The sequence below is a fragment of the Trichogramma pretiosum genome, unplaced genomic scaffold, assembly GCF_000599845.2.
Source record: "Trichogramma pretiosum strain Unisexual culture from Peru unplaced genomic scaffold, Tpre_2.0 scaffold42, whole genome shotgun sequence".
Taxonomy (NCBI): Eukaryota; Metazoa; Arthropoda; class Insecta; order Hymenoptera; family Trichogrammatidae; genus Trichogramma; species Trichogramma pretiosum.
This window is the reverse complement of record NW_019641653.1, coordinates 270,071-284,965: the sequence shown is the minus strand read 5'-3', so window position 1 is coordinate 284,965 and position 14,895 is coordinate 270,071. Positions and strand designations below refer to the sequence as shown.

At 37.1% G+C, this 14,895-nt stretch overlaps 1 protein-coding gene across 1 annotated transcript in view; it reads left to right on the top strand.

Moving 5' to 3' along the window:
- The window catches only part of LOC106651818 (protein vein), a 189,406-nt gene that overhangs the window by 162,376 nt on the left and 12,135 nt on the right, over window positions 1-14,895 (top strand). Inside the window, exons 6-7 of the mRNA XM_023460076.1 lie at window positions 11,635-11,709; window positions 13,192-13,516. Of these exons, the coding sequence (XP_023315844.1) occupies window positions 11,635-11,687 (53 nt within the window). The 3' untranslated portion in view covers window positions 11,688-11,709; window positions 13,192-13,516. The remainder of the gene's footprint in view (window positions 1-11,634; window positions 11,710-13,191; window positions 13,517-14,895) is intronic.

Sequence of the window (14,895 nt, the reverse complement as noted above, 5' to 3'; positions counted from 1 at the left end):
GTACAAACTTTGTATCTACAATTTGAAGAAGAGAGAGCAAGGGAGAAATAGAGAGAGTGCAGCGAGGCACGTGCACTTATGCACCGAGGCACTATACCTGCGCGCGGTGTAGGTAGCACATAGAACCCAAAATCGCCTAGAATACCAAAATCCCTAAGGTGCGATCTTCGCGTCCTTATGCTCAGGCTTTGGCGGCAGTTATAGAGAAGAGAGAGAATATCGGCATACTCACTTATATAAAGCATACGCTCGCGTTCGCACACACACACACACACACACACACACACACACACACGCACACACACACACACACACAAACACACACACACGCACACATACACTTATACTCACGTACAAGTCCAGATACATATAATATAGGTTGGTGGAAACGCGTGTGAGCTATGTGTCTCGGTAGACTCGTAAATATAATTTAAAATTTCAAACTTAAATGGAGTTTGACAACTGGGATTTGCTATCTCGCTCACTCTCTCTCTCTCTCTCCCCCTCTCTCTCTCTCTCTCTCTCTCTCTCTCTCTCTTTCTCACACTCTCATAGCTGCTAGCTGCGCGCATAAGTTTATGACTTTCGGAAATTTCGGTTTCGCCAAATTGCGTTAGATACCGTGTGTGGTCTATATATAATTCAAAGAGAGCAAGGAAAAGTCTATAAAATCCACAGCTTTATATTTATTCGATTACTGTCGCCAAACTATCATTTTTTTCGGCAACTGAGAGGATTTTTTTATTTTTGAAAATAGTCGAATCGTGCATGACTCGTGGATAGGTGATATTTCAACATATGTAAAATACGAATAGCGGACATTTTTCGTGACATATGTATATTTAGGAGCATCATGCGTTTGTGCTCGCGTAGACTCATTTTGCGCATTGTAACGGAATTGACGCGCACAAACTGCAATCCAAGGCTACATTTCAGAGCCTGCGCGGTGTATCGATGAAGCTCTAAAAGTGAATATGAGATAGACGTTGCGCATTCAATCGCGGGTCCAACTAAATTAGCGAGATACGCAAGTGACACGTTACACGAGTGTCACCCAGTGCAAAATAATTTAACAACAGCAGCAGCGGCAGTAGCAACAGACATCTGCTTCGTAACACGTTATCAATAATTACTCAGCCTTTACTTCAGTTGTGATATGTCTGTGGATTGAATCGAAAATCCGGCCAAATGATATTAATTTTCGCTTCTTTCCGCATAATCACGACCTATTGGATTATAGGTCAGCCATTGTTGTGTGTGTATGTAAGTGTGCAAAGTAACCCAATATACACATTTGCCGAGCTTAATACTGTCACTGTCTCTTCCTCGTCTATTTTCAGAGCGCAAACCCTCTCCATATAGCCATCCCGACGCGAATGATACATTATGTATTGAAAATACACGAACAACGCGCATTAGTCGAAAAATAAAATTTTACTCCGGCCCCGGGTCGATACTCCGCGAAATTATTATTCAATAATATAGTCGCAGTTGTAAAATATACGTGCACTCGGGTATATGTGTACGCGCGCATGTACACGTGTGGTGCTTGCCGCTTGGGCGGCTGGCGGATAATTGTATAGCTCATACTGTTCAGTAGATAGGTATACGATAACTAATATTCGAGATCGTTATACGAGCTTTTGTCATGTCTCTACCGCACACCTCTTGCCTCTAATGCCAATGATAATATGGATCATGGCTTATTGCAGCCAACCGATATTTAGTTTTCGGACAAAATCGACTTTTTCCCCTTCTCTCACTCGCGATCCCCACCTATGACCCACGAAATAGCTCAGCTAGGTCATATCGCGTGTTATTGGTATTTCCATTTACTCCTTTTTCAATTCGTTATAATCGTTTAAGAGACCTCTATCCGCTAATTAAGTCCTGTATCGATATCTCTAAACCCATAATGACTGTTGTGTATGTGAACATTAAAATAACTGATGATTATTCAAAGGAATGAAGCATTTTCGCTCCAATGAGGTATATCATGCGATTATTCGTCGTCAGGTGTGCAAAATAAATTCTCGTATATATCTAATATTCTCTGAGCACCTAAAACGGACAAATCGCGCACAAACATGAAGCGGACTCATCGAATTTGAGATTAAGTAAATCCATCATAGAATAATGTCAGATGCACTACGCCTGACCATGGACATACAGCTCGCATCAACTATCGACTTTTGACTGTGAGAACCGTCACTCGTTTTACGTACATATACGCGTTATGGATACTTGTATATATACATATATGCAACGGCACTGCGAGCGTGAAATTATGATATCTGCTAAACTGCGACGGGCACACATTGCAATAGAAATTGGCAACAGCAAAACGCGCCTAACGGGTGCGCGCGACGGAAACATACTTGCACCCGCGTGACGTTATGGTAAATTCGGTGTTGTGATACGACTGATTTCGATGCAAATCTTTGTGGCTTACGTTTTACATATACATGTGATGGCATCCACGGACTTTCAAAAATTAATATATAATACTACCTATGACGTCTAAGATTCCATCGTGTGATAAACATCGCATGAACCGACTTTAATAACGATTTCGAAATTCTTATTCTTAAATCCTAGTACCCATTGCAATCAATTACAAGGTGGGAATTTATACGACACAATATACTATGTTATAAGACATCTTCTTTCTTTGTCGACATCGTCTTCAAAGGCTCGAGCACGGGGGTCTTTAGGGTCCGCCTCAACATATATGGCTGTCACTGGTGGATTTTACGTGCAATTACATCTTTGCTCGCGAAATAATTAGCTTTCTTCTACTATTACGATACGGTCCACACTTTTACAAACCCATATTGACTGCGTGCACAGTTTTTGGGCCATAAGTTATCGATCAAGTATTAATAAATCGAAACTTATTGAATCTACTGGCTGTATGTATTATTCTTATCTTGGAGTTTCTTTATTTTGCTCTGGCTATTAAATATCTATTCCAAATTTTGCTCCACTTAGAAAAAGGTACTTTCCGGAAGATTTCAGGACCCTACAAATCAATATTGATGAAGAACACAATTGAATCTTCACAATAGCATGCTACTATAGCTGCAGTAAATTTCAACACAATCTGTGATTTTTATATATTTTTTTTTTCGAAACCAAGATCCAACACAAAATTGGAGGTATCGTCTTTTATTTTTATCGGATAATATTCATTATGTAAAAAGTAAATTAAAAATGAAAAAATACATTAAATCGTTAATTTCGATGTGCTGTACGATTTGAATCATGTCGAACTATGCAGTATTATTAAAGACACGTTTGCGAATTTCTCATAGAGATCGAAACACTGTTTCATAAACAAGATAATTTTTTTCACGGGTAAAACATGAACTAATCAGCAGATTTTACCATATATATCCGTAAGAACAGCGCGCTGCATTGAAACGAAATTGACCAAACTCATCGTCTCTGTTATTCACTTTATCGAACCGATATTACGCAAACGAGTGCACGAAGCATCATCTCCGACCCCGGGTGTGCTTGCGGCTTCCCGGAGGAAAGCCTAAACCATATTCTATGGAGATGCGAGGACTACAATCAGCCGAGAAGCATCTTAATAAAAGACCTTGCCGGCCTTGGCATCTATGCTCCCTTCAACATCGAGAGCCTGATTGCAGGGCCAAACATCCCGGCCTGCAAAGCGGTCTTCGCCTTTCTGACTCGATGCCACATCTCTGTTTAAGCCATACTTGCACTCTCACTCATCTCACAACGCAATTCACTTTCACCCTCTCCTCCCACCATACCTTTTGTAAAACAAGAAAAAAAATGTAATAATAATAATTTTCACACCGGCCTAATTCTAATTTTATACACTATATATAATCGCATGTAATTCTATCTGTAAATAACTGTAACACAAATGCAATAAAGCAAGTGTGAATACCCCTAGACGGGTCCTAACACACTATAATATAAAAAAAAAAAGAGTGCACGAAGTTGCCTGAGCTCCACGAGGGTCGGGGAAAAATTATTAGAGCTTAATCAATTCTCAGGTGAGTAACTTGAAAGTCTCTCTTGTTGAATGAACGAATATAACGAGTCTATTGATTCAAAACGTGAAAATTTTGCGTGCTATAGCCTTGGGCGCTCGTGGGAAATAGGATAGTCTGTAAATGGGAAAAGGAACTAAAAAAAAGTTAAATGCCGATAAAACCACAAAATAAGCCAACACAATATCGCACGTAACTAATGAAACGAACAAAGTATCGACTCTCTGCTGGACGTAATGGGAAGTTTTAGCTCGATACGGTGAGGGCACCCGAACTATACTACAAGCGAAAACGAAGGAACTTATACACGCGCTTACAGGCGGCCATATTACCTTGGTTTTCACTAGTGTACTCGTACACACTTATACATCGAGACACGTATATACTACATATACATACACATAAGATGTGTTCTCGGCGTGTTAGCGTTTGCCAAAAGTTTATGGTTTTCATTAAACCGGACCTACTACTATACACACTCGCGAGTATGGCACACGTATGTCGGAGGGGGCGAGCACGACTTCCTCGTTTGGCACACTATATATATATATATATNTATATATATATGTAGGTGTGTTTGAGCTTTGTATGTGCGTCGGATGTATCGGAGGGAGGTTAGGGGGCGGGGGGTCGGTTGTAAGTGGACTTTCGAAAGATGGCTTGTACGCGAAATACACTTGCTCCAAAGTTTGAGCGTCATCGCACACACGCCTCGTTCTCCATCTCTCAAAGTAAATGTGTATACGCGCCCACGTGTGTCGGCACACGCGTGCGTTATATACTTTAATCGGGCGATACAAAACTTGCAAGTTTTAGTGTATGTATGAGAGATTACAGCTTGGGAATTCTGATGAGCTTGCGAGAGTATTTAAGAATGTTGAGGATCGCAGCCAAATAAACGTTTCTAACAAGAAATTTCATCAATCTAAAATTTTTTTTGGGAACCTTGTCAGAAACTAATCAGTTTTCATAGCTCATTCTATTTTAAATATGTAACAAATTAGTATACCCAATTTATTTTTTAATTTATAAACACTAGGTTGCTTTTGAACAATATCTTTTAAGTGTATTTGAAACCAATTTCATACCATCGTTTTAGGCTGCTCTATCGTAGAGCAAAAAATTCCTAATTCATCTTCTTTATTTATATAGGTTGACAAAGTTGCAAAGCTTATTAAAATAAGCGATTAAATTCTTAGCATGATACTATTCTTCTAATCGGAATTTGGTATCGTAATCCCCTAATCTGGTAAAAAAATTGAGTCATTCTTTTCTCATATACATTCGCTAATATGAAAACGTATGTTCAATTCTCCATATATTTTTCTACGGATACAAACCCAGTTTTTTGCTCTTTTGGTTTGAAAAATGTCCCAGAGTGAAACTATGGGGTGTTATCTTTCTTTATCATACTTCAGTACAAAAATTTTGTAATGTAGTAAAAATTGTTATATTTTATAAAGGAAAACTACTATAAATTAATTAATTTTGTTGTCTAGATGTGAACTTGTTATTTGTGAACAGTTTATTTAAAATTGAGTCTTAATTAACGTCATTTATGGATGCCTAGCAACTTATGGATCTTCGCCTTTAATTTTTTTCAATATATGTTTCTCAAATACTTTACGATAATGGCAGGGAAACTCAGAAATGTAAACGGTTCTTGAATAAGACTCGAAGGCGAAAGGAAAAGATTTGAAGATATTGGTAGAAGAGGTAAATCAAATTATGCTTCGGAATTGTAATGGTAAAAATATTCAGATTTAAATCCTTGTCGTAATAGTAAAAAAAAGTATCGGAAGAATGTCTTCGCGTATCCATTAGTATCCCAAGCTCGTACAAATCAGTTAAGAAAATCAGAATTTCATCCTCCTAAGAAAGTAAAGTAATGGGTAGTTCACGAGCTATATCCATAATACCCTAGAAAGATTCCAGAGGGAGCAGCAAGTCTGTCCGGCGTCCGTCGCTAGGGCATCGCAAAGAGGAGGACAAAAAATAATAAAACTCCTGTGGGCGTTTAATGAATCCCTTCATTTACATAACTAGCGCACAGGAGCCTTCGTCACTCTTTGCTGTTACTTTTGTCTCCTACTCCACCGGGTACAGTGCTGCGCCTTATTCTTTCCTTATAGAGCTTGCACACTTCAGCAACGATAGAAGGTTTTCCCCAACTGACGACGACAAAGAATAAGATTATTACCGACGTGTCCGGAATTTTTTGCGTGAATCGATAGAGATGAGATAAGGTTTGTCGGTGGAATACGACGTGTATTATTATCATGTATATGAAATTGACGGGTGAAATCGATTCCATTTAAAAAAAAATGCGCGTACGACAATAGAAAAAAAAATTTGAACACGTGCACGCGCATGTTTACATAAAAGCAGAATGTATAGAATCAACCGTGAAAGACTGGAAGAATGGAAACGGCGATGCTACACATTCGAAAATTGTCAGATGTGCCAAGAAAGTTGTTGTAGTTAAAAAAATATATAAATGTAGATTCACTTAAAAATTTAATATAACACAGTTAAGTAAGTCTACAAATTTTTAAGACCATTTCAAAGAACGATAAAATATAAACTATTAAAAATATTACCAATTGCTTCGTTTCAATCTATACTTGCGTTTGGTGTTCAACTTCTTATTTGTTTATTCTTACTTACACTTACGAATCACTTTTCGCGCACACACTACACTCACTTGATAAACGAACAATTTACACATTCTCCTTTCCTGCAAAAGATTAAATTATGATTATTGTCAAAATATAACTGCGAAGAATGAAAGTTTGGTAGAATGTTTCTGAACTAGCAATAATGAAATTGAGAGCTGATGGTCGAGCAAGTAAACGCTAAATACGCCGAACCTCATCTCATATATGTATAAATTCGTTTAGGTATCCTGGATAGATGTAACCACACAAACATATAAGTAGTGTACGCAGAAGGTTAACCTAAATATTATACGTAAGACCGCCGGCATGCCAATAACTACATGTATGTGTATGCGTTGGTAGCAGCATCGGTAGAAGCAACAACGCATGCAAAGCAAAATCGTGTCAAAACAATGCCTTCTACGCTCGGCTTCGCATGCAGCATACATAGAGAGAGAGATAGAGGGAGAGAGAGAGGAGATACCAGGATGTATTAGTATGGACTAAGTCTACACTGTTTGCAAACCATACATATTAGGAGCGGCAACTCCTCTTCCTCACTCACTGGTTAGTTTGTATATATATCTATATACAGCGGGAAGCGCAAGCTCTGCCTCTGCGCACGGACCAAGCTATTATACGTCGAAGGCCTTTAGGGAAATCTGTCTATATATGCCCCCTCTCGCGCCAAACTATTCTGTATACGTTGCTCATACACTGATCTACGGCTCAATCGAGCGTGAAATTCATTCCCTCTCGGCGTTTACCTATAACTCCGTGCTCATGCTGCTCTACGCATACGATCATCTATAACGTGTGCTCCTGCATATTCTCGGCGCAATTTTTTGTTATTACAGTTGTTGTTGCTTTTGTTACTTGGGTTACTGTTGTTATTGTTGTTGTTACTTCGGCTACTGATGCACTTTTTAGAATCCAGACGGACAAATTCATTCGGATATTTTTTCTTCTGATATTCAACACGAGCTTACTATCGAGTGCGCGTATACATACGCTATAGCCCATCAGAAACACGTACGCGAAGTTTCGGAAAGAAAAGTGGAGAAGTTTTCGGGATGAGTCTGTTTATCTATTTCAAGTTGAATGGCTTCTTTTTTCCTGTTCCTTTTTTCTAACTTTGTCAAAGAAATAGTGACAAGCAAAAGATACTTAATTCTTTATACATGAAAGCATTACTAATGCACAAGGGAATTTTGTATAAAAGGTACACGCTAAAACAATCAATAAACGTTCGTATACACGTAGAGAATAGATAATTGAAATTTTTAAATGAACAGTTGGAACGCAAGCTCGCTACTGCAGCGTCATGCTTTTTTTATCAAACTCCGAGGCTTGAAGGTTTGCGTGGCTATCTAGCGGAAAAAGAAAGTTTCGCGTTATTTTTATTGAAAGTGAATTTCAAAGCCAGTTGAAGAATTGAATAGCTTCGGTTCAAACAAATTTTCTAAGGCAGTCTCATTTCATATACATTTCTCGAGTTTGCCTTGATGATAGCAAAAAAAGATATCATTTTCGCTTTTTTTCGACCTCTTTACCACATTTTTCGATTTTCGTTTTTTAACTCTCGATATTTTGTCTTTTCATGGCCAATTGCAAAAATTTAGGCGATAATAGTTAAAATTTTAAAGAAAATATGATCACGTAGGTGATTAAACTCGAATTCGATTTTGACTTTTATATTTCTCTTTATTGTAACAAACTTCTAAAGAAGTCTGGCCCTTTTAGAATATTTATTTTTCTAAAATTTTGGACTATTTTGGTAAAAAAAACTCTCTAGCCTTTTTTCTTTCATCATTCTGAGCTGAGCTAGCACATTTTTTTGATAATTGCAATAACCATGCATTTTGAAAAAATACTGACTTTAAACAATAAAGTATGCTGAAAGAAATAATCTTCCAAATACAAGAAAAGTCCGTGTCATAGGGCAAGAATAGCTTCCTCGTCCATGAATCGTCCCAGAACACAATTTCTTGACACATGCAGAGTGATTTCTTGTGACAAGAAATTTTTCTTCGTGAGACAAGAAAACTGCTTTTTCTTGACCCATGACACCGACTTTTTTTGCACTCAAAAATTATTTCTTTCGTCATAAATGAAGTTTTTTCAGAAAATGAAGGACATAATTTGAAAGAACAACCGCAAAGATAAAGACCAAGACATTTCATTATTTTTTCCAACATTTCCATGGTGAATAACAACAATGAAAAGCGTGCGAGAATAAAACAGGCAATGCAATTAAGAAAAATGAACCACGGTAAAGCTGCACAATAATCGATTCAATTAATTTCCATCGAATGAACAAGTCATTTACATGGTACCGGAATCAATGAAGTATTACGTATCAAAGCTCGCGATAGTCACTAGGCATAGAAGGCATGTACGTACAAAGATCGAAACAAAAGTTTATCTCTCGCCTGGATCATGTGGACTCTCTCAACCTTCTTACATCAGCGTCATCAATATCTCTGAACAACCGTTAGTTATCACGTTTGGCTATGCACCAATGCTACATTACGAGTGTTGTGTCAAACTAGATGGAATAGATGTATACGTGCACCAGCGAGAGCTTTTTGTCTACTATAGAATTATATCGTGCTACAATGTACCAGTATTTAAAGCAGTAAGCACTGCTACATACAGATAGATACATTTTTTTGCAAGCAAAGATAGCACCGGTAAATCGAAATTCACCGGTATTTGCCCATTCTATGTTTTGTACCCTTCCTCAATATACAAATGTTAAAAACAATAATACGAAGAAATGCCAGATAACGAGTGACTAACACGCGATTCAACCGTTCGATGCTTTAGTGAAATAGCTTATGCATCATATATTATGAGTATATACATCTTTTGCGATGTTTATCGCGAAGGTAGAGCTCAACAATGGTGAAAAGGGAGAAAAAAGTGCGGTGCAAGTCGTGTATACATAGCTATGTGTTAGCTTGAGCTGTCTCGGCGCTTCAACGATGCGATTGCATGTTGTTTTACGAGCTCAAGTGATTTCGAATTACTTATGTATGTATAACACATATATACCGTGTATATACGTATACACACCTGCATACATGGAAATATATAATATAAAATATAACTGTCTGTTCTGAGGTGCTGGATGAACGTGAAAATGATATCTTGTCCGATGATTCGTCTCAACTGAAACGTTAACGGCAATGGAACGCGTTCTGTTATTTTAGATCGAAGCCAAGTCAAGGCGCTCACATCAATTTCAATCTAACGCAGCATTGTCATGATTGTAACTGTACAAAAACTGTACAAAAAAGAAAAAAAATCTAAAATATTTCTTTTCTTAATAATTTGTTACCCCCTCGAGCTTAACTTTGGCTAACTAGCAAGCGAAAGTCATCGTTAAAAAACGAGCATATAAAGTTACTGCTGCTTCTGCATGCGAGCAGCTAGTCACAAACTCTCGTTCTATAGTGGGCAGCAAACGGCACCCATACATATACGTCAGTTTTCGCTCGTTAGTGTAGTACAGAGCAGCGTCTCTGCGTGTATATCCGGCGAAACGGCGCTCTTCTTATAGAGCGCGCAACTTGCAACAAATAGGATGATGCTGGTGTGTTAGCCCCACTTGCTCGTATATAAAAATGAAAGAGAAAGAGTCACGATTCACAAGTGTCCAAAATAGAAGTCAATTCGTAAGCATCGCTGGGTGTGGTTAGGTTGAGTTAAAATCGAACTAGTAACAGCTATATGGCAACGGGTCTACACAGGGTCGCCTCATGATAAACTCAATTAAAGCACGTGAGCTTTGATTCGAAATAAAAAAATTTCAAAAAGTCAAACGTTCTTACGATGAATCCGATATTATTCAGAAATGTGCATCGAGTTATTGAAATGAAACGGGAGCTTTGGGATGAATTTCGAGTTTCGAACGTTCAACATGAACGAAGAATAAACATTTTCCAAAATCGTTTACCGTGCCTGATATCACTTTATAATTTTCAAAACATTATCGGGAGACTACAATTATTCATTTAAATTAACTATTTCCAAATCAACAAACTTTTCCAAAATTTCCAATGGCATGGATTTTTACTTTATGTTTATGATTTTAATAGCTCAACATTATCACGTTTCATAATTGATATTATTTTATTAATTAATCATCTAACATCTCTCCTTCAATATAGGAAGTAAAATTCCATCATAGTAAACCAGACACAGTAAACGATTTTGAAATTTTTCGGTTCTTCGTACATGTTGGATATTCAAGACTTGAGATTCAAGCTTTCGCGCTTTTTTTACTTTTACAAAATTTTAAATTCCATTATTAAAAAGACCGGAAGGTACTCGTATTATTGCGCAAAACCTATAACGCTTATTACAATCGATTCCACTTGATATGGACGTAATATATTTATAATCCCAAGTGCGTAGGCAAAGACATAGAGCCATGCGGACGTAAAATTTAATTTTCACGATAGAAAATTTTGCACAAAATCGATAAAATTTTATCAGCCATTGTACAGTAGCAGCGTATCAGCCGGAAGACTTTGCCAACGAGCGGAATTAAAATATTTCGCTACGTGATGGTGCTGGGCGTACATAGGTAGAGAGAAAAAGCAAGTTAAGCGAACATACGGTACATACTACTACGCCCCGAAGTACTTTCAACGATAATTTTGGAAATTATGCTGTTCGGGAATCCATTATGATTTTCATTAACATTATATAACTACATAGCGGGGAAAAAGTTTAAGTTAAAACAAACAGTTATAAATTTTGATTAATAATCGTTCGCTATAATAATGCATCGACTAAAATGCCGTGAATCTTCTTTTTCTTACTCTACAAGCAGTTCAGAGCAAATCATGCAACACCACAAGAACCTTTAACGACATAATTTTTATCAAAGATGTTCTAAAAGTTAAAATAATATTTTATCATTTTTTCTGTTCCAGACATGGACAGATTTTCTTCCTTCACTGAAGACCTAGCGCTTGCTCGCTTCTAGCGCATCTAGCGGCACTGTCAAGGTAAATATTTAGGCTCATATTTCCTAACATGAATCGGTATACCGATAGAAAATAACGTACAACACTTTTATTTTGAGTTTATATTTAAATAAAAATTATAGATTTATCGCTTTGAAAAGTGCACTTGAAAGAGTCAAAAATTTGAATTTTTGCAAACTTTGCGAACAAACAAAAATTTTTATGTTTATTGGAGCAGAAGTAACACTTGCTTGACTTGGTTTCTTGTTAATATTTTTTTTCAAGCAGTGGGATACAATTTCCACGTACGCATGTGTGTGTGTAAGTGCTTTGAAAGCGGGTGAATATGAAATAAAATAAAATAATACGTTTGTAAATCAAACTCTTGCAGCACTGAAAAAAAGTTATTTTTCCAAAATTTGTCAACGAATAAACGACGTTTATTACCTTTTATTTTTTACACAGAAATCAAAAGACAGTATATTTCGTGAGTACGAAGCTATTTTACTCGTATATACATCCCGTCAAAGCTATATAGAATCTCGGGAAAATTTTTTCGGTTTCCCATTTGTGGAGTCTGAAGCATATTTACGCTTAAGTTCATACGTGTCACAGAAACAAATTTTTGAAGTGTAACTTTTTTAACCGACTCATAAACATAGTTAGGTCGATAAGTATTCATAACAAAATAATAAATAAATAAATAGATAAACTAGGTCAAAAATGAATATCGTGTTCTGAAACTGAATGGAGCGGTGACTTATGCGCATTCAAATATGCTAATTATAAAGCCATGCATAAATTCGAATATGTCGCACAAGCCAATTAAGCATAAATCAGCGGCGTGACTCGTCCTGAGCATAAATCATTTTCCTACGCGCATTTTCTTACAAACTTATGCCAGATAAAATACATATAATAATAATATATTTATAAAATATAAAAGCAGCGATAAGCTTTTTAAAAACAACAGCACAGAATATTTTCTATCTTTTTCTTGAGCTTCAACGAATGAAGCGATTTTTCCCATCACATCAGCAACAAAATAATCGCAAAAATCAGTGGCGTATGAGCGAAAGGCACGCAGGTAAAACTCGGAAGGTATAATACGTTGCGTTGAGACGTGGTGAGGGCGATTACGTTCATCCGCCTGCCTGGCAGCAGGCGAGTAAAGACACGAGAAGAGCAGCCCTTATCTCTCAGCGCGGTATTTCTTACTCAGCGCTATTTAAACAGTTGAGAGTTTGAAAAAAGCCCCGCACACACATACGTGTGAACTGTTCATGTACGTATAAATGTTGCAGCACATACATGGGCAAATAAATCCTGCAGGTGTAAGCATTCACATAGCTCTTTTTCTAGAGTAAGAAAGCGAGAAAGAGACAAAAAAGATATTGTGTTGCACATGTGTGTCAGTGCATGTGCAAAGACTGCCATTATACTAAGCTTTTATTTCTATATATATACATAAATACATGTGTAGAACTTTACGAATATGTACAAGTCTTTTTTTTCTTGTTACAGCTTGCACACCAGGACATACATCGTGTTTTGTTTTGTTGTAGCCTTAACCCCATGGCTAATTTCTTATATTTCATACTCCACATCCGAATGTTTGCATTCTCGTATGCATAAATCTCAAACTCCTTCTACCAAGAAGGAAGCAAGATAGAAATCTGAATTTTTCTGGATGGGAATTTTCTTTTTTGGCATTGAACAAGTTACTACTTCCAATCAATAAGTAAACGAAGATTCGTTAGATTTTGGACTCCGCACATCGATTCAGAAATGACCAATTTTATTTTAGGACAAGTCATTGATATCGGACGAGATAATACTCGAAATTCTGGTAAGATATTTACAATAATCCATACTTTTTTCTCGATATTTAAAGAAATGAAAAAAATATTTGGAAAATTTTAAAATAAAAATATTGGTGGCAAATAGTATACAATTCTCAATGAAAGTTCATGTTAGACATCCACATCCAAAATGCCAAGTTAATTGAATTTTATTTCAAATTTTATCATTCCAAGGGGGTGAAATAGTGTATGCACGAAAGTGCAAAACAATCGAAAATATCTAGAAAGCTTTCGTACTACCCCCACACATACCAGACACGACGAGGGTTTCGCAGAGTGGAGCAGGCTGACGCTAGACATAAACTCAAAGGGATAACTTGTACCTGGCCACGGGGATAGGCAGCCGCACGATTCTGTATATACGTCGCATAAAAGATTCACCCGTATACACACGCGTGCGTAGGAGTGTTACACAGTGGATATCTGTATATGTACGGACACACAAGTGCACCCGCGCACGGCTTTCAGAACGCGCGAGTAACGCGAGAAATTTTCAAATAAAGCTTTCAGCACGCGCATGTGCTGCATAGGAAACTGCGGCTGCTGAGCGAAGCGACTGTGCACATCCTATATAAATCGCCCAACCCAAGGAATAAAACAGCCTGCAGCAAAGTTTCAAATGTCATGCTAAAACACAAATGATTAAATAATCCCAGATCATTGTTTAATTTATATGTAATTCAAGTTCGCAGCTACTTATATTTATATTTTATTGTAAAGCTGATAATACCGAGCTTAAAAATTTGCACGATGTTTGAAGGAAAAAATTTTCTCCGGCAGGGAATAAAAATTCTTAAGGTTCGCTTATGCTTACATTAAACCATGAATTTGTTTACCTTCATCGATACTAAGTATAAATTCAAATCGCATGCTTTTTTATCTCGGCAAAACTTCCCATGTCGTTCGGTCTCTCGAAAAAGCGCAAAGGTTATGAAACGTACACAGGAAAATGGAAAATTCGACATTTGAAACTTTTGTGCAGCGGCAGCAGTGATACTTACGCGTATAAGAGAAGTGGGAAAAATTCAAACCATACGTCGTGACTAAAAAATGATAAAAACTTCAACACTCTTTACGACTTCTCTTACATTTTTCCTTCCTTCTGGTCTTAAATTTAAGCTTCTTGCTCTCTTTCGCTACCCTTGTAACAGCTTCGAAAATACAGAAAATTTTAAACTTTCCTATTCTCACCTCAAACGCGTTGAATCGGAGGGCACTTAGTGTCAGATTTTCCTAGTAACAGTATTTTTTAGTAAAAAAAGTAAAAAAATTTTCAAAAATCTTTGGCACGACGCGAAGGAACCTCCAAAATGCACCATTATTTATATTATACATGAGTCTCAGAAGTGCTTTTGACACACAATTT